This window comes from Alligator mississippiensis, chromosome 11 (genome assembly GCF_030867095.1).
Source record: "Alligator mississippiensis isolate rAllMis1 chromosome 11, rAllMis1, whole genome shotgun sequence".
In the NCBI taxonomy this organism is placed as follows: Eukaryota; Metazoa; Chordata; order Crocodylia; family Alligatoridae; genus Alligator; species Alligator mississippiensis.
The window spans coordinates 4,972,162-4,997,186 of record NC_081834.1 but is presented as its reverse complement, the minus strand read 5'-3'; the positions used below and the strand labels follow the sequence as shown (position 1 = coordinate 4,997,186).

General features: G+C 46.7%; 1 protein-coding gene and 1 long non-coding RNA gene across 2 annotated transcripts in view; one reads left to right on the top strand and one right to left on the bottom strand.

The window, feature by feature from the left end:
* Positions 1-15,329, bottom strand: part of TIPIN (TIMELESS interacting protein) — a 26,527-nt gene extending 11,198 nt beyond the window's left edge. Inside the window, exons 1-3 of the mRNA XM_006264231.4 lie at positions 15,246-15,329; positions 12,609-12,758; positions 4,006-4,099 (exon numbers count right to left, since the gene is read on the bottom strand). Coding sequence (XP_006264293.3) covers positions 4,006-4,099; positions 12,609-12,741 — 227 coding nt within the window. The 5' untranslated portion in view covers positions 12,742-12,758; positions 15,246-15,329. The remainder of the gene's footprint in view (positions 1-4,005; positions 4,100-12,608; positions 12,759-15,245) is intronic.
* LOC132243963 (uncharacterized) lies at positions 15,277-25,025 on the top strand. The gene is made up of 2 exons (XR_009455526.1): positions 15,277-17,489; positions 24,126-25,025. It is a non-coding gene; the product is annotated as an uncharacterized LOC132243963 (long non-coding RNA).

Below are 25,025 nucleotides of genomic sequence, written 5' to 3'. Positions count from 1 at the left end.
GTCCGGGTGAGGGTGATCCCCTGCCCTCCATTGATGCTGACTTCGTGAAGGAACATCTTGAGAAGCTGGATACCTTCAAGTTGGCCGGCTCTGACAGTCTTCACCCCAGGGTACTCAAGGAGCTGGCGAGCATCATAGCCCAGCCTCTAGCACGGATCTTTGAAAACTCTTGGCGCTCTGGTGTAGTGTCCGAAGACTGGAAGAAGGCCAATGTGGTGCCTATCTTCAAGAAAGGAAGGAAAGCGGATCCGGCTAACTATAGGCCCATTAGCCTGACTTCTATCCCGGGGAAGATCTTAGAAAAGTTTATTAAGGAGGCCATCCTTAATGGACTGGCCGACGCCAACATCTTAAGGGATAGCCAGCACGGGTTTGTTGCGGGTAGGTCTTGCTTGACCAATCTCATTTCCTCTTACGACCAGGTGACCTATCACCTGGACAAGGGAGAAGAGATTGATGTCATATATCTTGACTTCAAAAAAGCCTTCGATCTGGTGTCCCATGACCACCTCTTGGAGAAACTGGCCAATTGTCTCCTTGGGTCCTCGACAATCCACTGGCTGGAAAACTGGCTCCGGGGTCGGACCCAGAGGGTAGTAATTGATGGAAGTCACTCATCGTGGTGTCCTGTGACCAGCGGGGTCCCCCAAGGCTCTGTCCTTGGACCCATACTGTTCAACATCTTCATTAATGATGTGGACACTGGAGTCAGAAGCGGACTGGCCAAGTTCGCCAATGACACCAAACTTTGGGGCAAAGCATCCACACCAGAAGACAGGCGGGTGATCCAGGCTGACCTGGACAGGCTCAGCAAGTGGGCGGACGAGAATCTGATGGTGTTCAATGCCGATAAATGCAAGGTTCTCCACCTTGGGAAGAAAAACCCGCAGCATCCCTATAGGCTCGGCAGTGCTATGTTGGCTAGTACTATGCAAGAAAGAGACTTGGGGGTCATCATTGACCACAAGATGAACATGAGCCTGCAGTGCGATGCTGCGGCTAGTAAAGCGACCAAAACGTTGGCTTGCATCCATAGATGCTTCTCAAGCAAATCCCGGGATGTCATTCTCCCCTTGTACTCGGCCTTAGCAGCTGGAGTACTGCGTCCAGTTTTGGGCTCCACAATTCAAAAAGGAGGTGGAGAAGCTTGAGAGAGTCCAGAGAAGAGCCACGCGCATGATCAGAGGTCAGGGAAGCAGACCCTACGATGACAGGCTGCGCGCCCTGGGGCTCTTTAGCCTGGAAAAGTGCAGGCTCAGGGGTGATCTGATGGCCACGTATAAGTTTATCAGGGGTGACCACCAGTATCTGGGGGAACGTTTGTTCACCAGAGCGCCCCAAGGGATGACGACTAGGTCGAATGGCCATAAACTACTACAAGACCGTTTCAGGCTGGACATAAGGAAGAATTTCTTTACTGTCTGAGCCCCCAAGGTCTGGAATAGCCTGCCATCGGAGGTGGTTCAAGCGCCTTCATTGAACACCTTCAAGAGCAAACTGGATGCTTATCTTGCTGGGATCCTATGACCCCAGCTGACTTCCTGCCCTTTGGGCGGGGCTGGACTCAATGATCTTCCGAGGTCCCTTCCAGCCCTAATGTCTATGAAATCTATGGAAATCTATGAAATCCTCCAACCAAGACCACAGCAACACTGTTAGGCACTATACTTTGGGGTGGCCAACCTGTGTGCAGGGAGAACGGAGTAGGAGCACAAAGAGCAGCAGATGAGGCAAAGGAATGGGATCAGTGGCACTCTGGAAAGGTGCAGGGCTAATTTATAGCTTTCCTTTCCTAAAAGGTTGCTCCCCTCCCTCCTGATATACATCATACAAACATCTCTGCTCTAATTCACAAGCTACATGAAACAGAAAAGGAAAGCTCAGTTCAAATCCATGCGTAAGAAAGGGCTCTTATTATTAAATGCTTACAAGGAAGGAAAAAAAGTAACACCCTTGAATAATTGATTTGGAAGAGGTAAAACACATATCTTAACACGATTTGTCCTAAGCCCCATTTTCCTTGTATGTTTTAGGAGTTGCTTTGACTTCAGTGGGAAAATGATCCCTTTCAAGAGCATACCTTAGACAGTTTGTATAATCCTTAAAAAAAGTCACATTTTCCTGTCCTTTAAGAACATGAATAACATGAGGAAGAGATCTCTGGCTTCAATTTTCATTTTGAAGCATTTCCAAAGAGTAAACAAACAAACTGAAGTAATACACTTCAAGCAGACTGGAAGTATTAAATGTTTTATACAGAAAAAGTATAAGTCAACACACGTCATGTTAGATACCCATTGTACTCTGCCTATAAACTGCCTATATCATAGTTTCATAGTAGCTAGGGTCAGGAGGGACCTGAACAGATCATCTAGCCTGACCTCCTGCCACAGGCAGGAATGAATGCTGGGTTAACAAGACCCCAGACAGGTGATCATCCAACCTCCTCTTGAATTTGCCCAAGGTAGGGGTGAGGACCACTTCCCTGGGAAGTTGGTTCCAGATTTTGGCCACCCTAACTGTAAAATATTGCCTTCTGATCTCTAACCTAAACCTGTTCTCCATCAGCTTATTACCATTGTTCTTGTCACCCCAGGTGGTGCTGGAGAGAAAAGGGCTCTGCCTACTTGCTGTTGATCTCCCCTGATGAGCTTGTAGGCAGCCACCAGGTCCCCCCTCAGCCTCCTCTTGCTGAGGCTGAACAGGTTCAGGTCCTTCAGTGTCTCTTCATAGGGCCTGTCCTGCTGCCCTCTCACCAAGCGGGTGGCCCTCCTCTGACCCCTCTCCAGGCTGGCCACATCCCTTTTGAAGTGCGGCACCCAGTACTGGACGCAATACTCCAACTGTGGCCTGACCAGAGTCATATAGAGGGGGAGTATCACATCTCTGGACTGGCTTGAGATGCACCTTTGGATGCATGACAAGGTATGGCTGGCCTTGCTGGCTGCGGTCTGGCATTGGCGGCTCATGTTCATCTTGGAGTCAATAATGACACCAAGATCCCTTTCTGCCTCTGTGCTTTCAAGAAGGGAACTCCCCAGCCTGTATGTATGCTGTGGATTCCTTCTCTCCAGGTGCAGCACCCTGCACTTGTCTGCGTTGAACCCCATCCTATTCTCGTCTGCCCACTTTTGTAGTCTGTCTAAATCTAGTTGCAGCCTTTCTTTCCATTCAAGTGTGTCCACCTCGCCCCACATCTTAGTGTCATCAGCAAACTTGGACAGCGTGCTTTCCACCCCCTCGTCCAAGTTGCCGATGAAGCTGTTAAACAGTGCGGGCCCAAGGACCGAGCCCTGGGGTACCCCACTGCTCACATCTCGCCGGGTTGAGTACAACCTGTCCACCACTACTCTCTGAGTGCACCCCATCAGCCAATTTTTTACCCATCCAACTGTGCAGGCATCAATGCCACAGTCGCTTAATTTATTAATGAGGATGGGGTGAGAGACAGTGTCAAAGGCCTTCTTAAAGTCTAGAAAGACTATGTCCACAGCGACACCATCATCCAAGAATTTAGTTACTTGGTCATAAAAGGCAACCAGGTTGGTCAGGCAGGACCTGCCTTTGATGAACCCATGCTGATTGCCCCTCAGCATGATCTCCCCTGCAGGCCCCCAACAGATGTGCTCCTTGATGATTCTCTCCAAGATCTTCCCAAGCACCGAGGTGAGGCTTACAGGCCTATAGTTACTTGGGTCCTCCTTCCACCCTTTCTTGAAAATTGGGACCACATTAGCCAGTGTCCAATCCCCCGAAGGAGTTTGCAATAGAATATGACTTATGAATATGATAGTAATATTACACAAATGAATGCAAGAAAAGAAACCTACACAGAGCTAAGTATTTACCTTCAAAATCCAAATCTTACAACTTGGAATACAAGTCCCAGATGGATAATGGTGAAGTAAATACCTTGGACAACTCTCTCCCAGGCAGCCACAACCCAATTTATTACTGTTAGAACACCAAAGCATCACAAAAAGATGAATATTCTGCAACCAGTACCTTTGTGCATCTAGTTTAGGCATTGGCCTTTTAACTGTCTTCTGGGCAGTCACAGAAGAATCCTTTATTTCTGATGAAGCATTTCCATCTGCCTCTGAAAAATAAAACACATTATACAATCCATAATCTAGTTGATACCAACTAGCATTACAAAAATATAAAACATGAAACTCGTGTATCTTGATGTATGACCTCCCAATATCTCCTTGATTCTATCCATTGCCAGTTTTCCATTCTAGCTCTACTAATGAATTGTATGTGTATTACTGTGAATAACTGATGCCTGTGCTTTGTCTTTCTACCTCCAAAAATCTACTTTTATAACAGCATAAAATAAGAAAGGAATATTTCTAGTACTTTAAAGATGACTTCCTTCTTTAAAAAAATCCATTAGTTTCACACAATTGGTATCTTGAACTCAATTTAAAAAAAGGATATTTTGAGAGTATATTAGCAGCAAAATTCAAAGCTATCAATTACAATTATGGTGCCAAGAATTCTTTAGAAGCCTTAGGAAGATGGGAGGAAGTAGCTGTAGTACCAAAAAAGCTAAAAGCAATCAAGACTAACCTGTACAGTTTGGAGCATGAATACAATTTTGTGGGTAAAAACAGATATTGTATTTGAGGCTGTTCAGATTTCAGCCAGGTTTTGACATGGATCAAAGAAGAGCAGCAGAGCCTGTGCGCTTGCAACTTGCCCCTGGAATTAGCTGCAACTAATTCAAATGTGCTGCAGTTGTCCAGGGGGCAGTGTTAGCACATTTTATATCTTACATACTTCCCAGTATTTGAAGTAAGACAATGGGTTTCTACATCTGTAGGTTCCCAAGACAAAAGACTTTCCCCCCGAAGAAATGTAACTTCTGTTTTCAACCTGTGAGACTGAAGTCTAAGTTAAGCGCTCTTTGATTTTAGTCATGTGAGGTTGCTGTCAATTTAGAAAGAGAAATCTTCCTCAAGTGTGCAATACTAAGATGAGCATGATTCAAAAAAGTAAGTGGCAAAACAGGAAATGTTTACCAGCACTTGAAAAATGACCATGACATTTAAATTCAGGGTTTTGCTAGTAAAATCAACACAACAGTATTTTGACAGTATTCCTGCTCTGAAGCAGGCATGGGGCTTTTCATATGATCACAAGAACCCAAATTAAGTTATTTTTCATTATTTTTGTCCCCATTTTCTTTAAAGTCTCCTAAAGGAGATAACAAAAGACAAGCTAACAGACTTATCTAGTGAAAAAATAAGCACTGCATTAATAAACTAAAACATTCCTTAGGAATTTGCTTAATAGGTGTTAGTGTGAGCATACAACATGCTTACACTAGCATAACATATGCTGGCTTGTACACCAAGAGGAGTTACATCTGCAAATCCCAGTTTTCCAGAACGATGCCTACTCTGGGCAGCTATTAGAGCACTGCAGGCATTGAGAAAGCCTACTTAAGATTAAATTAACTAGTGCTATGGAAGCCAGACCAATAGACCTGTGTAAGTTACATCACTGTACATCAGTTACTCAGGACTTTCCAAAGGAAATTTTATCCCAGCATAGAAAGTGACTTACACCAGTGTATGGCTGTACATCTTGTGTCCACTCTAAATTTACACAGATTTGTAAATATCCTGTTTTCACACACTTAGAAAGCCAAAAGAGAAATTAAATACAAAAGTCTGGTAAAGATATTAGGACTGTCAAAGAACATTGAGAGCATCTGCTAGATTTGCAGTTCGTTATTAAGGAGATTTATTGGAGCCAAAAGAATAAAGGCACAAGAACACAATCATACATATGGAAATACCATATCAGAAATTATATAATAGGATCTACTATTACACTAACATGAGGGAGGCCTGAAATTGGATATGTTACAATATGAAGAGGTCACTAAGGATTGAAAAAAAAGCAGTAGTCTTTTTCTAAAAGTAATATTAATGTGGGCATGAGGGTAAACAAAGGAAGAAGTGTTAATTAACAGTAAATTATTTGGCTTGTATATAAAGAATAGCAGTCATACTGATCTCATCACAGCATGGGGGACAAAGCTGATGCACAAATTCTTTAACTACATGCTTTGGTCTTTTGAATATCAAAAGATGTGGCATTTTCTGTGCCCCCCCCGGCACCTCAGAGACCGCCACCCAGACGAAGCCCATGGTTCTGAGCTCCACGCCTCTGGCTCTCAGCTGTGGGGGCTGCCTGTTGCTTTTCCAGGCTCTGGGGCCCAGGAGCATGGCCACCTCCCCTTGTGAAGTCTGCTCCCTACTGAGGTCTCTGGCGTGCAAGCTGAAGGAGCTCCAGACCGCAGTCCAGAGACTGCGTGCCATCAGGGACTGTGTGCAGGAGATCAACTCCTACTGCCAGGCCCTTCTCCCTTGGGAGACGGAGGGTAGACCATGGTCTCTCTCCAGGACAAGGGAGGACTTAGGGACCTCCCATTCTGTCCAGCCACAAGGTTGGACCAAGGTGGTCAAGGGCCCCAAGGCCCACCGCACCAAGGCCCCTGCCCTGCTGGAGCTCAGCAACAGGTATGAACCTCTTGCAGCCCCAAAAGAGCCTGCTGAGTTGCCAGCTCCTGCAGGCAACACAGGCACTACTGTAGCTACCACCCCCACTCTCCCCAAGACAAAACACAAAGTGTTTGTCATGGGAGACTCCATCCTGAGGGGGACTGAGGGGGTAATCTGCCGCCCAGATCCCTTAGCCCAGGAAGTTTGTTGCTTCCCGGGAGCCCACATCCGAGACATTGTGGAGAAGATCCCTAAACTCCTCCAGCCCACTGACCATTATCCCATGCTCCTTATCCATGTGGGCACCAATGATATGACTTGGAACACTCCCAGCTGGGTCATGAGGCACTACAGGGATTTGGGAGCAGGGCTTAAGGGCCTGGGGACGCAGGTGGTGTTTTCTTCGATCCTCCCAGTCTCGGGCTACGGAGGGAGAGGAGGATCCAGGTAGTTAACCAAAGACTGCGGTGCTGATATCAGTGGGAAGGCTTTGGCTTCCATGACCACAGTCCGCTCTTTGGGGAGAGAGGCGGCGAGCTGCTGGGAAGGGACAGCCGCCACCTCTCTCCGCTGGGGAGGAGGCTCTTCTCAGCCAGACTGGATGACCTGCTCCACCGGACTTTAAACAAACCCCGCCAGGGGATGGGGGGGACTACTGCCACTGCTGGCCCACAGAGCAACCCTTGCAAAGCCAGCAGGCCAAGGCATTTAAGGGAGCCCACCCCTGCTCCAACCCTGGAACAATCTGTAGGCAAGGCAAGGGCCCCCAAGGGGACACTTGCATGCCTATACACAAATGCCAGGAGCTTGGGGAACAAACAGGAAGAACTTGTCCTCCTGCTAAACACAAATAACTATGATGTCATAGGGATAACGGAGACGTGGTGGGACTCCACCCATGACAGGACCACGGGTATAGATGGCTATACCCTGTACAGGAGGGATCGAGCGGACAAAGAGGGTGAAGGTGTAGCTCTCTATGCCAAGGAAAGCTACGCGTCCCTGCAAGCCGACACTGGCACCTACGGTGGACGACTTGAGTCCCTCTGGGTTAAAATCCGTGAGGAACACGGCACAGGGGATACTACGGTGGGAGTCTACTACAGACCCCTTACCCAGGGTCAAGACCTTGACCAGGAGTTTGCCAGGGAATTGGCTGAGGTCGCGTGCTCCTGGTGCATGATTGTCATGGGAGACTTTAACTACCCAGACATCTTGTGGGAGGAGTCTCAGCCAAATCCGAGCGGTTGCAAAGCTTTCTCCCATGTGTGGATGACCTCTGTATCTGATGCAGAAAGTCTATGGGGCAACGAGAGGTAAAGCGCTGCTCAACCTTGTACTGGGGACGACCTAACCAGCAACCTAACAATTGAAGGGAAGCTGGGTGACAGCGACCACAAGCTGATCACCTTCACCATCTGCCGTAAAGCTGGCAAGTCAGTCAATAATACAGAAGTCCTTGACCTGGTGAAGGGTCTGCAGGTGCTCAACCACCTGGGCGACAGCTATCATTGCCTGCTGGAATTCACCATCCAGCTCAAGGTGGCAAAGGCCTGGAGCTAGGCAGCAGCTCTGAAATTCGGGAGGGTGGACTTCAATGAAGTAAGGAGAATAGTTGGGGAGGCACTGAGGTCCCAGAGGGGGGAGGAGTCAGGTGTCCAAGAAGAGTGGTCGTTCCTTAAGGAGACAATCCTCCAAGCCCAAAGGGAGGTAACCTCAACACGGATCAAAGGGGGCAAGAGGGTGCAAAAGCCCCCATGGCTCACCAAAAGCATATGGGAACGTCTCCTAGCTAAAAAGGAGGCGTACACCCAATGGAAAGGAGAAGCCATCACCAGGGAGGACTATACCTCGGTTGCTCGGGGCTGTAGGGGTGCGGTCAGGAAGGCCCAGGCAGAGCTGGAATTGGGACCAGCTACCCAGATTAAGGACAACAAGAAGTCCTTCTTTAAATACACAGGGAGTAAAAGGAGGGTACTGAGTAATGTGGGGCCTCTGCAAGGCACGCTAGGAAATCTGGTCGTCGCTCCAGATGACAAAGCTAACCTATTTAACAATTTCTTTGCCTCCATTTTTCTGAGCAAGGACCGGGTCACCCCCCTCCCCACCAGGACCACCGCAGGCCCCAGGGGAGGCGCACCCAGGCCTCGGGTCAGTGAGGATCTAGTCAGGGAACTTCTGGAGGGACTGGACGTATTTAAATCAGCTGATCCTGACAATCTCCACCCCAGAGTGCTAAGGGAATTAGCAGAGGTCATTGCGGGACCCCTGGCACAGCTTTACAAGCACTCGTGGTGCTCTGGTGTGGTGCCAGAGGACTGGAAAAGGGCCAATGTGGTTCCCATTTTCAAAAAAGGGAGAAAGGAGGACCCAGGAAACTATAGGCCAGTTAGTCTTACCTCGATCCTAGGTAAGTTTTTTGAGAGAATTATCCTGGTGCATGTCTACGAGGGGCCAGCAGGGGAGATTATGCTTAAGGGCAACCAACACGGGTTCATTAGAAGCAGGTCCTGTCAGACCAACCTGGTGGCCTTCAATGACCAAGTCACAAAATCCTTAGATGCAGGGGTAGCAGTGGACATAGTCTTTCTGGACTTTAAGAAAGGCTTCGACACTGTCTCTCACCCCATTCTCATTAAAAAACTAGGGGATTGTGGTGTTGACACCTTCACAGTCAACTGGGTCATTAACTGGCTGGAGGGCCACACCCACAGCGTGATGGTGGATGGGTCTTATTCGACCTGGAGGGATGCGGGGAGTGGGGTTCCACAGGGCTCGATCCTCGGACCCGCACTGTTCAACATCTTCATCAGCGACTTGGACGAGGGGGTGAAAAGTACCTTGTTCAAATTCGCAGATGACACTAAGATGTGGGGGGAAGTGGGCACGCTAGAAGGGAGGAATAGGCTACAGTCGGACCTGGACAGGTTACAAGGGTGGACGGATGAGAACAGGATGGGTCTCAACACTGACAAGTGCAGAGTACTGCACCTGGGGGGAAGAACCAGTAACATACCTACAGGCTGCAGAACTCCCTTCTCTTCAGGGTAGAGGCAGAAAAGGATCTTGAAGTCATCATAGAGTCCAAGATGAACATGGGCCGACAGTGTGGGGACGCGGTCAGGAAGGCCAACCACACCCTGTCATGCATCCACAGATGCATCACAAGCAGGTCCAAGGCAGTGATACTCCCCCTCTATGCAACACTGGTCAGGCTGCAGCTGGAGTACTGCATCCAGTTCTGGGTGTCGCACTTCAGGAGGGATGTGGACAACATGGAGAGGGTCCAAGGAAAGGGCCACTTGCATAATCAGGGGGCAGCAGGGCAGGCCCTATGAGGAAAGGCTACGGGACCTGAACCTGTTCAGCCTCCACAAGAGGAGGCTGAGGGGGCATCTAGCGGCCATTTACAAACTAGTCAGTGGGAACCAGCAGGCATTGGGGGAGTCCCTGTTCCCCCGAGCACTACCAGGAGTGACTAGAAATAACGGTCACAAGCTGGCAGAGGGTAGATTCAAGCTAGACATCAGGAGGCGCTACTTCAGTCAGGGCGGCTAGGATCTGGAACCAACTTCCAAGAGAAGTGGTGCTGGCTCCTGCCCTGGGGGTCTTTAAGAGGAGGCTAGACAAACACCTTGCCGGGGTCATTTGACCCCAGTACTCTTTCCTGCCATGGCAGGGGGTCGGACTTGATGATCTACTCAGGTCCCTTCCGACCCTACAAACTATGAAACTATGACTTCAGGAAACCTGACTTTGACAAGCTAAGGAGGCTTGTCAGTGAGGCCCTAAGGGGCCATAACCCAAAGGGGAGGGGAGTTCAGGACTCCTCAAGGGAGGAATCCTGGATGCTCAAGCAAAGTCCATCCCGTCTCAGAGGCAAGGCAGCAAAAGGGCACAGCAGCCCCCTTGGCTCTCCAGGGAACTGGTAGACCTCCTGAATCTTAAAAGGAAGAGCTACAAAGGATGGAAGACTGGAACCACCACCAAGGAGGAGTACCCTGCTCTGGTCCAGACCTGCAGAAAGCAAACCAGGAAAGCCAAGGCTGCGATGGAACTCCAGCTAGCTACAAATATCAAGGACAAAATAAGTCCTTTTTTAGATATGTGGGGAGCTGGAGGAAAAGCAAGGGCAACATTGGACCCCTGCTAAACCAGATGGGACAACTGACAACCAATGCCCATGAAAAAGCAAACTTGCTAAATGGGTACTTTGCGTCAGTTTTTTACCAGTCCCATGGGACGCCCCTGCCCACTGTGGGTCAAGGAGGCCCGGGTGAGGGAGATTCCTTACCCTCTATCGAAGCTGACCTCATGAAGGAACACATTGACAGGCTGGATACCTTAAAGTCAGCTGGCCCTGACAGTTTACATCCAAGGGTACTCAAGGAGCTGGTAAGCATCATAGCTCAGCCCCTGGCATGGATCTTTGAGAACTCCTGGAGCTCTGGTGAAGTGCCCGAAGCTTGGAAGAACACCAATGTCATGCCAATCTTCAAGAAAGGGAGGAAAGTAGATCCAGCAAACTACAGGCCCATCAGCCTGACCTCTATTCTGGGCAAGGTCTTGGAAAAGATTATCAAAGAGGCCACTCTTAACAGACTAGCTGACAGCAATATCCTGAGGGATACCCAGCATGGGTTTGTTGCAGGTAGGTCTTGCTTGACCAATCTCATTTCCTCTTACGACCAGGTGACCTATCACCTGGACAAGGGGGAAGAGATTGACGTCATATATCTTGACTTTAAAAAAGTCTTTGATCTGGTATCCCATGATCACCTCTTGGCAAAACTGGCTAACTGCGGCCTCGACCTCACCGCGATCCACTGGCTGGGGAATTGGCTCCGCGGTAGGACGAGGGTGGTGGTTGACGGAAGCCAATCATCTTGGTGCGTGGTCACCAGTGGGGTCCCTCAAGGCTCTGTCCTAGGACCTACACTGTTTAACATCTTCATCAGTGAGGCGGACATTGGTGTCAGAAGCGGATTGGCCAAGTTTGCCAACGACACCAAACTCTGGGGTAAAGCATCCACACCTGAGGACAGGATGGTGATCCAGGCAGATCTTGACAGGCTCATGAAAGGGGCAGATGAGAACCTGATGGGGTTCAACACCGAAAAATGCAAGGTTCTCCACCTCGGGAGGAAAAACCTGCAGCATCCTTATAGGCTTGGCAGTGCTACGCTGGTTAGCACTACAGATGAAAGGGACTTGGGGGTCATGACTGACCACAAGATGAAAATGAGCCTTCAATGTGATGCTGCGGCTAGTAAAGCGAGCAAAACGCTGGCTTGCATCCATAGATGTTTCTCAAGCAAATCCCGGGACGTCATTCTCCCATTGTACTCGGCCTTGGTGAGGCCGCAGCTAGAGTACTGTGTCCAGTTTTGGGCTCCACAATTGAAAAAGGATGAGGAAAAGCTTGAGAGAGTGCAGAGGAGAGCCACACACATTGTCAGAGGTCAGGAAAACAGACCTTATGATGAGAGGCTGAGAGCCATGGGACTCTTCAGCCTAGAAAAGCGCAGGCTCAGGGGTGATCTGCTGGCCACCTATAAGTTTATCAGGGGTGCTCATCAAGATCTGGGGGAATATCTGTTCACCAGAGTGCCCCAAGGGATGACAAGATCGAACAGTCACAAACTCCGCCGCGACCAATTCAGGCTGGGCATAAGGAAGAACTTCTTTACTGTCCAAGCCACTGGAGGCGGTTCAAGCACCCACTTTGAACGCCTTCAAGACACATTTGGATGCTTAGTTTGCTGGGATCCTACGATCCCTGCTGACTTCCTGCCCATGGGTCAGGGGCCTGGACTCAATGATCCTCTGGGGTCCCTTCCAGCCCAAATGTCTAAATGTCTATGCAAATCAAGTTGGAAGCTCATTACCACATACACAGGTTTCTGCATTTATCCAAACCACTATATTTTCTAGTCAGTAACATTCTACTTTTAGTTCAAAAAAGGGAAAAATTGAAAACCAAAAAATGTGTACGTAAGGGAGTTAAGAAATAATCAAGGCAAAAAAAGCATCTTAAAAACAACCAACCATGTTGTGAAGAAAGTTTTTGTAACTCTAGTAAGTACTCACCTTCATTTGCTAGGGCCCCTTCATCATCATGTCTCCCTGGAGAGGCAGGTGGTGGAAGAGGTGGAAATGTTTCATCTTCTGTATGCTCATAATCAGGAAGATCAAGTCTGTTGTCTTCTACTGGATCTACCATCTTCGCAGCTATTTCCCCTGTAAGAGAATATTACAAATCATTGAAGAAGAAGAGGTACTAAGAAGAGACTGTCATGCTGGAAATGGCCTATTATAAGCTACTCATATTTTGCCTCGAAACGATCCGCTTTCATGAAGAATATTGCTAATCGGTGTGTGGGTTACAAGATATCACCAGGTAGTCTACAATTCTGAGATACAAAAGGCTGGTCAACATTTTTTCTAGCTCAGTTTTTTGATGAGGGGCAGGGGAGGAGTAGGGGAGGCAGGGAAGACAGATTGAAGAACTAATTTCCAAACATATGCTTTTGCAGACAATCTACTTTCCATGGAGGACTATTACAATACCAAAAACTGAAAACACTTAAGTTTTGACAAAAGGGAAAAAAAAAAAATCACCATTTCCTTTGGAGAAAATATATATTTGCCCCACCAACATCTCTAGCATGACTCCTTGTGCTTCAGTGATGGAGCCAACTAATCTGCAACTTATGTTTAAACAAACAAACAAAACAGCCCCCCTGCACTTGGGCAGGAAAGACTGCTGAGGTCAGATGACCCCAGCAAAGTGGGCATCAAGATGCTTTTTGAAGATCGGCACAGTGGGTGGCTGTACCACCTCTCCGGGAAACCCTAGGCATTCAACTTGTAAAGAAGCTTTTTCTTATGTCTAGTCTGAAGCAATCTTCAATCAGCTTGTGCCCATTATTTCTAGTCCTCCCCTGGGAGGCCTTGGGGGCTGGACCCAATGATCTGTAAGGTCCCTTCCAGACCCTAAAAAACTATGAAACACCATTCTCTAACCCAGCTGCCAGGTTACTTCAGAAGTGACAGTCCATGGATTGGGACAGTTGGACCCCAGCTGGTGGACTAGGAAGCTCCGTCTAAAACAGCAGCCCTCAATCTTTTTAAAACCAGGACGTCCACCTTCAGACTCACAGGCCCCCTCCAAAAATGCCAGCTTTCACTCATTTTTTGAATGCAAAATATAAGAGTTTTGGTTATGCTAAGCCGTAGCTATGCTAAACCAAAGTTAAGCTAAGATATTGTAAAGGACCTTTGGAATAACAGGCTTCACTGACTGCTGGATGACCTGCTAGAAAACAGTTAGCAAAAATGCGAAGTCAGAGTAAGAAATGATACCTGAACAAGTGCGGGAGAGCAGCAGAAATGCTAATACAAAGAAAGAAACAACAGCTGAACAAGTATGGGAGTTAAAAGTTAGAACTTGCTAAAGTAGATATAACAAAAGGTGAGTTGTACTCAGCACACTGGAGATGCTCAAATTTATTAAGGAAATTAATAGAAACGCCCAAACTCAGCAGAGCGCGAGTTCTGAATGCCTGAATTTGGAAGCAAGGAGCTGCATTTGACAAGGAAGGAGCTGCACGTGTCTGGACTTGGCTAAGAGATAAACAGAGAGGATCATCTTGAAAGAGAGAGTTGGCAGAGAGTGGGGGCATCTAAGCTATAAATACAGGTTATGAGCTTCACCCTTTTGTAAGCAAACATACTGCATTGCTTAGCGTTGTCTGGGCAGTTTGGCCGATTGCTATGCAGATCTGCTAGCTACTGTCCTAAAAGGCAATAACCTCTCTGGGGTGTAGGCTGTAGCCGTGTTGGTCTACGGACATAGGCAAAGTTCTTTGTGTAAATCCGATATCTTTTATTAAATAGTAAAATAGAAAAAAAAATATATTTTTGACATTTCTCAGTTGATCTAATGAGCTTTTAAGCTTGCCGATAATGCAGCTTTCAAACTTGCTGAAAAACATTTTTTTTGCAATTTCTCAGTTGATCGAACGAGCATTCAAGCTTGCCGAAAATGCAGTTTTCAAGCGTGCCAAAAAAAGGTATTTTTTTTGCAATTTCCCTGTTGGTCTAATGAGCTTTCAAGCTTGCCGAAAATGCACCTTTCAAGATTGCTGAAAAATTTTTATTTTTTTTTTTTTGCACTCTCTCAGTTGATCTGATGAGCTTTCAAACTTGCCGAAAAAGCAGCTTTCAAGTTTGGCAGAAAATATATATATATATATATATATTTTTTTTTTTTTGGCAATTACTCAGTTGGCCTAATGAGCTTTCTGAAAAGAGGTATTTTGTGGCACTTCCCAGCTGGTCTAACGAGAGGTGTCATTCTGGATCCCGAGCTCAAGGTCGATGCATTTCTTTCCGTGTCGGACCACCACGGCTAGCACCGACACCCCGGGCAGCCTCTGGGTTTCTCGCGGGCAGGAGCTGGCACACCTCGCACCCGCCCCGGCTGAGCACCGCTGCGGAGAAGCCCGCCCCGTCCCCGCAGCCCCAAAGCGAGCGAGGCGCGCGGATGGACGAGGCCCAAACGGGCTCCAGTCACGCAGGGGCGAGCACCGCCCAGCAAAGGCAGCCGCTGGGGGCACAGAGTCGCTATCCCCGCACCCCCTAGGACGCCCCGGCGGGTGCTGAGGGCTGGGCCCGGCCCCCGCCTCCACAGACCCGGCCCGGGGCAGCAGGAGCCGCCGCTACCTCCGACCGCCACAGTCGCTCCCGCCAAGTCCAGTCAAGAGCGGCGCGGCGAGGAACGCTCGCGAGAACACCCGCTCTCGCAAGATCTCGCGGCAGGAGTGGCTACGTGGCCTCGCGCTGGCGCATGCGCGCTGCGAGCGTCCCCGTTTTGGCGCCAAATCCCCGCGGCTGGTGCTGAGGCTTGTCAGGTCGAAGACGACCGTTGATGTTCCCGTCGCTTTCCCGGGCTTGGGGATGAGAGGAGCTTAATGATGGCTCCTGGTGTGGGGAGCATACAGCCAGTGCCCCTCTACTGCCTCATGCACTTCCTATTTAGCTGCTGGTCGTGCCCAGGGTTTAGCGGCTGCGGAAGAGGGTGGCTTCTGCGCGTTTGCGTGCGGGTTATTTGGTTTGGACAGGGATCGTGGACTCCACATCCAGTGAAAACTGGATAGAAACCAGCTACAAAGTTTGCAAGCACTAACTTTGTAGCTGGTTGGCTCTTTGTATAGCTGGACAGAGATTGTTATGGCTTGATAATTGGCTCGCAGGTGTGGCCAGCATAAATTTATGTTGAGATGAACTAGTTAATTGCCTGATATACATAATACGGCAGAGGCCTGTGAGATCCCTTCCAGCGGTCGTGTCCTATTGGTCTATGGCGGGCGGTGGCTCTCGGTCAGGGTGCCACAGCACCTGATCCTCCCCCGGCTCTTGTTGGGGGTCACTTGATAGCTGCGCAAACATGACTCGCAAGATAACCCCAGAGATTTTGAACGGAAATCCCTAGCGTGAAAATGGCTGCTGTTGTCTCTCTGAGTGCTTTGCAACAGAAGAACGGCTCTGTTGTTTTTCTACGGTCAACAAATTAGTGAAAACAGGCCTGCATTTTCTGCGCGTTGCCTTGAGTCTTCACAAGGTTGCAAACCACTGTTCTGTGAGCTAGCTTTTTTTTTTTTTTGGTTTTTGTATATTAAATTTTGTATCATCTTGTATATTACACCTTTTCACAGGGCTCCAGAAGTTTTAAGAAACATGGCAATCGCTGCGTATCAAGTGTCGTAAAGTGTAATGTAGCCATGCTATGCAACAAAAACAAGATGGAGACGTCGCATGTTTCTCTTACGGCCTCTACTGAGAGTCGTATTTTGCGAAAATCACTACATCAGTTTCCAGGCGGCGAAATTCATAGATTTATAGATGTTCGGGTCAGAAGGGACCTCAACAGATCATCGAGTCCGACCCCCTGCATAGGCAAGGAAGAGCACTGGGGTGAGATGACCCCAGCCAGATGAAATGTCAGCTGCTCCAGAAAAGGCTTATGTTAAAATATTTTCCACTGTCTAATAGACTGCATTTTTTGCTCTTTCCACTGTTCGTGTTTTTATCTGAGCAAAATGGTTCAAGTTAATGGAATTTATTCAAATACCTTTTCTGTGCCGATCTGTCTTCACATATTTCCATAAAGCCATGAGCTAATTTGAGACATTGCTGATATTTTAGCTTCTTTCTGTTAACAAGGCAAACACAGTGCTGACACTTTTCAGTTAAAATATAAAGATATCTACATTGTCAGAAAACAAAACACTTATCACCTGATATTGTAAAACTTTTACCATCTAGTGCAGGAATATTTTTGAAAGAAAGAATCTGTGCAAAATAGCAAGCAGATGATTTGGTTATCAGCTTTCCCGCTTGTACATCTACTTTCAAGATAAAAGAAATATTACCAATTTGTGGGAGACTATGGGATCAGAGCATTATGTACCATTGTTTCAATAAAAGGCTGATGGCTATCCAGAGGAAATATTCTGGGATTTTTATTTGAACTGAGAGCCAAGCTATAGACTGCTAACAACCTGAAGTTGTTATTTTTCTGTGGGATGCAGTAAGATGTGTTAACAAGGTGACATACTTGTTTTAAAGCTGAATGAATTGGTTGCCTCAAGAAAGCAGGAACACACATTTTGCTTTACTGGTTTCCATAACTGGTTTCATGAAAATAACTGCCCTCTGGAAGAGTAATCGGTTAGAGACTGAACTATGAAACACTACCTTGACTTTGCAAATTTTGACTGAAAATGCCAGCATTCAGCTTCCCACTCAAATTCTAACGAACCATCTCACTTGACTGAAGAAACAGTTTGCAACTTTGACTGTGGTCCTGGACATGTCAAAATAAGCACAAGGCCCATTTCGGTTAACAACTGATGATTGCCAGCAACTGAAATCAAGCAGTTTATGAAGCTATCCTGCAATCAAAATGTAAGCACATTGATTACCTGAATCTTTCTTTCTGGTTTGCTGTGAATGTAACGTATCTAAGATTCTTGGCACACATTACACTTAAGACATGATTCACCAGTTAGCCATGTCTTACATTGTTAACTGGCCACACATTAATGCAGTTAATGGCATGATAAAACAAAGAATAAGTAACAAAGTTATTACACAAAAATGTGTAATAACTTTGTACAGTAGTTGGTTCCTATCATGCTATTAATTGAACATGTGGCCAGGCTGGGGCTCCCAACTTAAGGGGGTGCCCTGGTGGCTGGGAGCCCCATCAGCAGATAGGGCTTCCAGTTGTAGGACTACACCATGTGCCTCCACAGCTGCAGTTTGCTACCTGCCTGTGTAGGGGGAGCTAGGATCATGATCCTGGGCTCCCCCTACACCAGCAAGAAGATGTGATGGGATCTGACACTGGTTCCCACAATCGTGAATCCTGCTATGCACATGTGGCATGACAGGAAGCACAGCTGTGGGGATCCTGCATCAGATCCTAGTATGCCTTCACTTGCATGTCTTCCAGGGATCTTACACTACCAAATGATGCATTAAAACATGTATTTGTATGTAACTGGATTCAGTACATGGGTTTCTATCAAGTCATACTATTGTATCAGCATGAATCTCATGTAAAATTTGAGATGTGCTTTTTCAATACACCACTTAAATTTCACCACTGAGAGGATATAACATGTGTGCCTTAGTTCAATTTGGCATTATGTTTGCCAAAGTTAATTATTCATAGAATCATAGAAATTTAGGGTTGGAAGGGACCTCAGGAAGTCACATATAGTCCAACCCCCTGCTTAAAGCGGGACCATCCCCAGCTGGTGCATTCGAACCAAGGCTTTGTCTTCTGCTTACCATATTGCTTATGGTAACATGGAGTTGTGTAAAATTCTTGGTCTGTAAGTAGGTTGCAAATGAAAAAAGTTTGGTAACTTCTGGCCAAAGCCCAGGACAAATAAAAGGTGGTGCTATTCCTCCAGGCTCCGCTCACAAAAATATTATCTTGCCTCTGTGAGTAGCTCAGATGAACTACCACTCAAAAGAGATGGTTCTAACATTCTACATGTGATTAAGTTGCCCTCAAGCTCTGTTGGGCTCCTAAAAATGGTTCTTGTTTGGTGCGACTTAATTGTATCAACTAACTCTAGCCTTGACTCCTTCATTGGTTAAAAAATAAATGGTGGTATTTCTCAAATCCAGCAGATGACACCTAAATTAGATGTCATGAACTGTTAATTGTACAGTTCTCTGACACTCCCCTCCCCCATTTCTATATGAAAAATTTAAGTCCATAGTGTTGAAATTTTAAGTATTAGAAATGATTTTCTGAAATAATTTCTCACTGAGATGGGTATGTTGGTTAATGCCCTTCATAGTAATTAGTGCATGCTTCTTATAGATTAATATAAACACCATAGTTCAGAATATTTAGATTTTGTTCGAAAGCCAAGCAGCTCATAAGTACTTCTTTATTTTTCCTTTTTTTTTTTAAACTTAAAGCTGAATTTCTGAAGAACAAGAATGTTATGTTAGATAAGTGCTGGTAGCAGCATATGGATGTATACCATCTGTTGGTACCCTGTGTACCATGCATACCAACTGTTTTCAAGGCTTACCTAAGGATATAGGCAGATAAAACAAGTCACTGTGAAATAAACTTCAGCATGAATTTAGGTTATGAACCCACAACTAAGTTCGTACAAGGTACTCTAATGTTCTGAGTACTAGCTACTATGCAGTAATTACCCATGTGCATGCTTTTATCCCATGCTAAGTTGAATTAGCTGTCCCATTTTAATTGAGGAGTAATCAATCTCACGTTTACCCTGAGGTAAAAACATGTATTCAAGCAATAACTACAGAATAGCTGATATACTCTAAGCCAGTGGTGCTCAACGTCTGGCCTGCAGGCCAGACACACCCCACGAAGCCATGTCATTCAACCTGTGGAACTCCCCACAGGTCAGTGGGAGGGGGGAGTGATGACAGTGTGTGGAACAGACTTACTGGACAAAGCATGGAGGCGGTGGGACGCCACGCTGGAAGACGAACGTGGTGAAAGTGAAACCGCGGTGTGCAGAGTCACCACGGGTAAAGATAAAAAGGAAAAAAAAGGGCCGAGCCTGAAGGAACAGGGAACGGCTCCCGCATCAGCATGGGCATGCTTTATAAGAGCGTGCCGGGACTGATTGGTCGGCCAGATGCCCAGGGCCGGGATAAAAGACCCGGTGGAAGACAAGCAAGGGGGACCAGAAGTGGAGTGTCCCCAACTGGCCTGGAGGGGCCAGAGCTCACAAGCAGTCCCAGTGAGAGGACCTGGTGGGTACCCCAGGAAGGGGGCCCTACAAGAACGCAGGGCCAGGGAGGGCCGGAGGATTTACTTACAGGGTCGGTGTGGGTAAAGGAGGTCTGCAGCGAAGACTGGAGCCTGGCAGGACCCAGCAGTACCAGGATCCAGATGTGGCTGACGGACGGCAAGTACCAAACCCAGGAAAGAGGCGACATGCCGGGGGACGGAATGGTGCCGAAGCCAGATGCCGTATAGATGGAGAGAAGGGGGCCGTAGGAGATGCTTGGGATAGAACCATCACCACTAGCCTGCGACCATAAGATCCCGAGAGCCAGAGCACTGAGAAGGTTCAGACATCAACCTCAACGACACAGGTGGCAACATCACGGTTGGCATGAGGCGGGGTTTAGAGGAGGCGGAGCCCTACAAAGAATGAACAGTGGGAATGACCAAGGGAAGGCACCAGGGGAGGCGGGACCAAACATCATCCTTCTGATTGGAACATAATCATCATCAAAGACGTGGCAGACGAGGCCCCCTGGGGAACCAACCCAAAATCACCCCAATAACCAAACTGTTCATCTGTAAGAACCATGGCAAGGTTCAAGAGGAACTCACATATGGGACGCCCAGGGGAGAGACACGGAAGACTACACAGTGTTAATTGCCACTATGCTGCTGCCAAATTTTCAGACCTGTTAGGAGCTCTGTCTATGACCTTATGTGCTTGTTAGTGCTGGCACCTGGCCACATAGTGTTCAGAGTTGGGTCATGCACTGGACTGAGCCAATGCACACAGCTGATTCTGGTACACAGGGTTGGGCCAGCATGTTGGATCATATGACCCTGCACTGGATCTGACCCTTGAACCAGTCCTGTTGGCAGGATCCAGCCCATGAACCAGATCTATACATAGGGTCCGGCCCATGGACTGGCTCCATGCCACTCATCTGTCCACGGGGCCAGAAGTTTGAGCACCAGTGCTCTAAACCCATACCCTAACTTACACATGATAACTGGTTCATGTGCCCATATCCTAGCTGAATACTAGGAGTGAACTCTCAGTGGTCTGAAGCATTTGGAGTGACTTTGCAAATATATAATTTGCAGGATTTAGTTTTTCCTGTTATTGTATTAGTCTCTCCTTCTCCTATAAGAAATGCTGTTGGGCTTCTTGACACCATGAAAGACAACTGCCTAAAGTCTTTATTAATATTTTTCTCCCAGTATACTTTTTTGTGATGGTGTGAGGGGAAAACTGGAAGGTGCACTTTTTCCAGGGATATGGCATACCAGAATATCTGCAAAGGCAGGCAGATACTGGAAGAAATCAAGTATTGTTTTTGTATGGTACCCATGCACATATATAATTTTATTTTAATTGCATATTAATTATATTCAGAATATAATTCTTTTTCTGTTCTAACTAAAGTGCTCTTAAAAGATATGGGGTGAATAGAATATGTTTTCTATTGTTTGGCAGTGTTTTAGCTTTGTAGTATATGTATACTTCACCACAGGAGGGAGCTGTCTCTTAAAAGGAAGTAATCTGTTACATTGGAGAAAATACTAATATATCTTATATCTTTTGGACTCTAGAAATGGCTAAATAGCTAGATATAATATAACCTTGCTCTAACATTGCTATAGAAAAAAAATACATTAAAAGGATAGAAGTAATGCAAACACTGTGAGAGACTGGAACTAACACAAAATATTTTATGTTTTGAACATTAAAATTATATTAAAAAATCACTTAAAAAGCATGAAGAAGAAGAAAAGAACAGACTTTTGGAATGTGGGTATGTAATTAGTGCAGGCAGTTACTAAAGATCCTTGTACAATTGCACTATTTGTGTATTCAGACAACTAATTAGATATTTAATGATTCATTTGCCATTAATATTATCACGATTGTACAATACTTATTAATAATGCAGTAAATGCTGAGCACATTTTTTTATGCCAGTTTTGCAGTTCAAGAAATCTGGCTAATTTTAAAGTAATTTTTGGTGCTAAGTCAAATAATATATGATAGTTCTTTATATTAAATAATGGCTATGTATTTAAAAAATTTAACCTCTTCCAAAAAAATATTGGCCAAAACTATTTCAGTGGTGGTAGACAACCATCTGTCCTTCTGGATCATGGTATATGCATAAGAGGTCACCCAGACCTTTGACACACATGCCTAGACAGGATTATGGAGGAGCAGGGGCTGCCCAGACTTTCCACCCCACTTTAGGCCATTAAGACAGAATCCAAAGGCCAGACTGAGTTTAGACATGTGGTGCTTTCATGGCAGTAGTTATACGCACATCAGGAATCAAACCCATGTCTTCTGTGTGGCAGACATGGATTCTACCACTGAATTACAAAAGCAGGTATTTTAGTAGTATCTTTTAAATTGAAATCCACAGATGCATCTCAAGCAGGTCCAAGGAAGTGATCCTCCCCTTCTATGTGACACCGGTCAGGCCGCAGTTGGAGTACCGCATCCAGTTCTGGGTGCCGCACTTCAGGAGGGATGTGCACGACATGGGGAGGGTCCAGAGGAGGGCCACCTGCATGATCAGGGGTCAGCTGGGCAGGCCCTATAAGGAGAGGCTATGGGACCTGGACCTGTTCAGCCTCTACAAGAGGAGGCTGAGGGGGCATCTAGTGGCCATTTACAAACTAGTCAGGGGGGACCAACAGGCATTGGGGGAGTCCCTGTTCCCCCGAACACTACCAGGAGTGACTAGAAATAACGGTCACAAGCTGGGAGAGGGTAGATTCAGGCTAGGTATCAGGGGGTGCTACTTCGCTGTCAGGGCGGCTAAGATCTGGAACCACCTTCCAAGGGAAGTGGTGCTGGCTCCTACCCTGGAGGTCTTTAAAAGGAAGCTGGATGAACACCTTGCCAGGGTCGTTTGACCCCAGTACTCTTTCCTGCCATGGCAGGGGGTCGGACTTGATGATCTGCTCAGGTTCTTTCCAACCCGACCAACTATAAAACTATGAAAGTGAAGTAATCAGTAGCTCTTAAGAGAATGTCAGAGAGAAGCTGGGCTGGAAGGGACCTCCAGAGGTTATCTTGTCCAATCCCCTGCCTTAGGCAGGATCATCCCTATCCAAACTATCCTGTATGATCCATAATTAGGGACCTACCACAATAACGATTTTGTGGATTTTGCAAAATCTGGCATTTCCCGTGAAATTGGGCAATGCCCACAAAATCCACAGAAAGAAAAAGAAAAGAAAACTTATTGAAAATAAAATGCTGGCTCCCCACCGAGGGTGAAAGGGGGAAGCTGGACTGCTCGCACGATGGGCAGCCCAAGATGACTGACACCCCGCAGCGCCTCTCATCACCTGCAAGACCTCTCCATCATACGGCCCTGCCCCTCTCCACCAATTGGCAGCGAGGGGTGGGGCTGCATTGCCTTCACAGCCAATCAGTGGCAAGGGGTGGGCCGCAGGCCCCTCAGCCAATCAGAAATTACGCCACCCAGAAAAATGATGGCTGGGCCCTTGTTTTCCTAGCAAAATTGGCCTGTAGCCACCTTGAATTCAATAAGTCCTTATCCAAAAGCTTAAGCCTACATAAGACTACCCTCCTCATCCATGACACAACATAGATCTAGCACCCTAACCTGTCACAGGTAAAGCAGGGGAACCATGGCCGCTGATGTCCTGCTTCTATAAAATGTTGTCGATATACACGCAAGAGGTCTTGGGTCTGACGCACTATCCTCGGCAGTATTAGCATAGCTCAATCTGATACTTTCTACTGTAGTTGCTGTAGTTACTACTTGTTAGTTTTGACTATAAAATACTGATTTTATTGTAGACTACTTTTACCCTTAAAATTAATTAATTTTGAAGGTTTAGATCTAGTACTAGTGTTTTGGATTACAACTAAATCCAGGTCACTAGATTTTAAATCCTATCACATGTAGAATTAATTCCTTCTCAAATGATGAGCACAATAAATACCGGTATTGTTTAGGAGAGGGTCATATCACTTCAAAATCTGCATTTTGTAAATCATTAAAAAAAACCCCACAACAGATTTGGGAATCCCAAGTCAAGTTTTATCTCATGGAAAGTTAAATTTCATGGTAGACTCAGGCCACTGACTGTTGAAACCACACTTTTGCGCTCTGACACCAGACCAGGAGCCTGAAGTCTTAGGCGAGCTTGATTCTTATCTAGACGCTCTAATGAGACCATCTAAGACACCACAGGAACTGTCAATTACTCCTGTGCCCACAGAAGGAAGGAAGGCATCTCTAAGTATGCTTCTAATCATTGGTTTCTGTTTCCAGTACCAAGCAGAAGGAAACTTGGAACAGTGAAGTCTCAAGATGGAACTGAAGCAGAAGAAAGGCTGTACAAAGAAACTGGATATTGGTACTGATAACAATTGAAACCTTAGTACAGTGGTTCTCAAAACCTTTTTTCGACTTGAGCACCCCCCCCCATACTCTTCGTGAATTGAGTGGCACCCTATTTAAAAAAAAAAAAAAAGTATATATTAGAGTACTTATCTCTTTGGAGAGTGGCCAGGCAGTTAGGGTGGGGAGATTAGCCAGGCGGGTCTGAGTCTGAGCCAGTGCTTATCTGTTTATTCCCTTACAGATTCACAGAAGTTTAGGGCTGGAAGGGACCTCATGAGATCATTGGGTCCAGCCACCCTGCTGTGGGCAGGAAAACCACTGGGGTCAAATAACCCCAGCAAGGTGTGCGTGCCGTCTCCTTCTGATGATCTCCAGGGTAGGTGCCTGTACCACCCCTGCTGGGAGTCTTTCAGAATCTGGTCACACAAACCATGAAGTTTTTCCTTGTATCCAGTATGAAACCTTCTTCTAGGAGTTTAAGACCATTGCTCTTGGTTTTCCCCTGGAGTGCTTTGGTGAATAGTTGTTCACCTAGCCCCTGATGTTCTCCCTTGATATATTGGTAAGCTGCCACCAAATCCCCCCAGAGTCTTTTCTAGGCTGAACAGGCCCATATTTGTCAGCCTTTCCTTGTATGGCTTGCTTTTCAGGCCTCTAACTGTATGAGTGGCTCTTCTCTGGACTCTCCCAAGCTTCTCCACATCCTTCCTGAAGTGTGTTGCCCACGCCACACCTCACAACACCCTCACAAAGGACATGGCAGCACCCCAAGATGCCATGGGCCCCTGGTTGAAAATCATTGCTTTAGTAATAAACTCATAAACTATT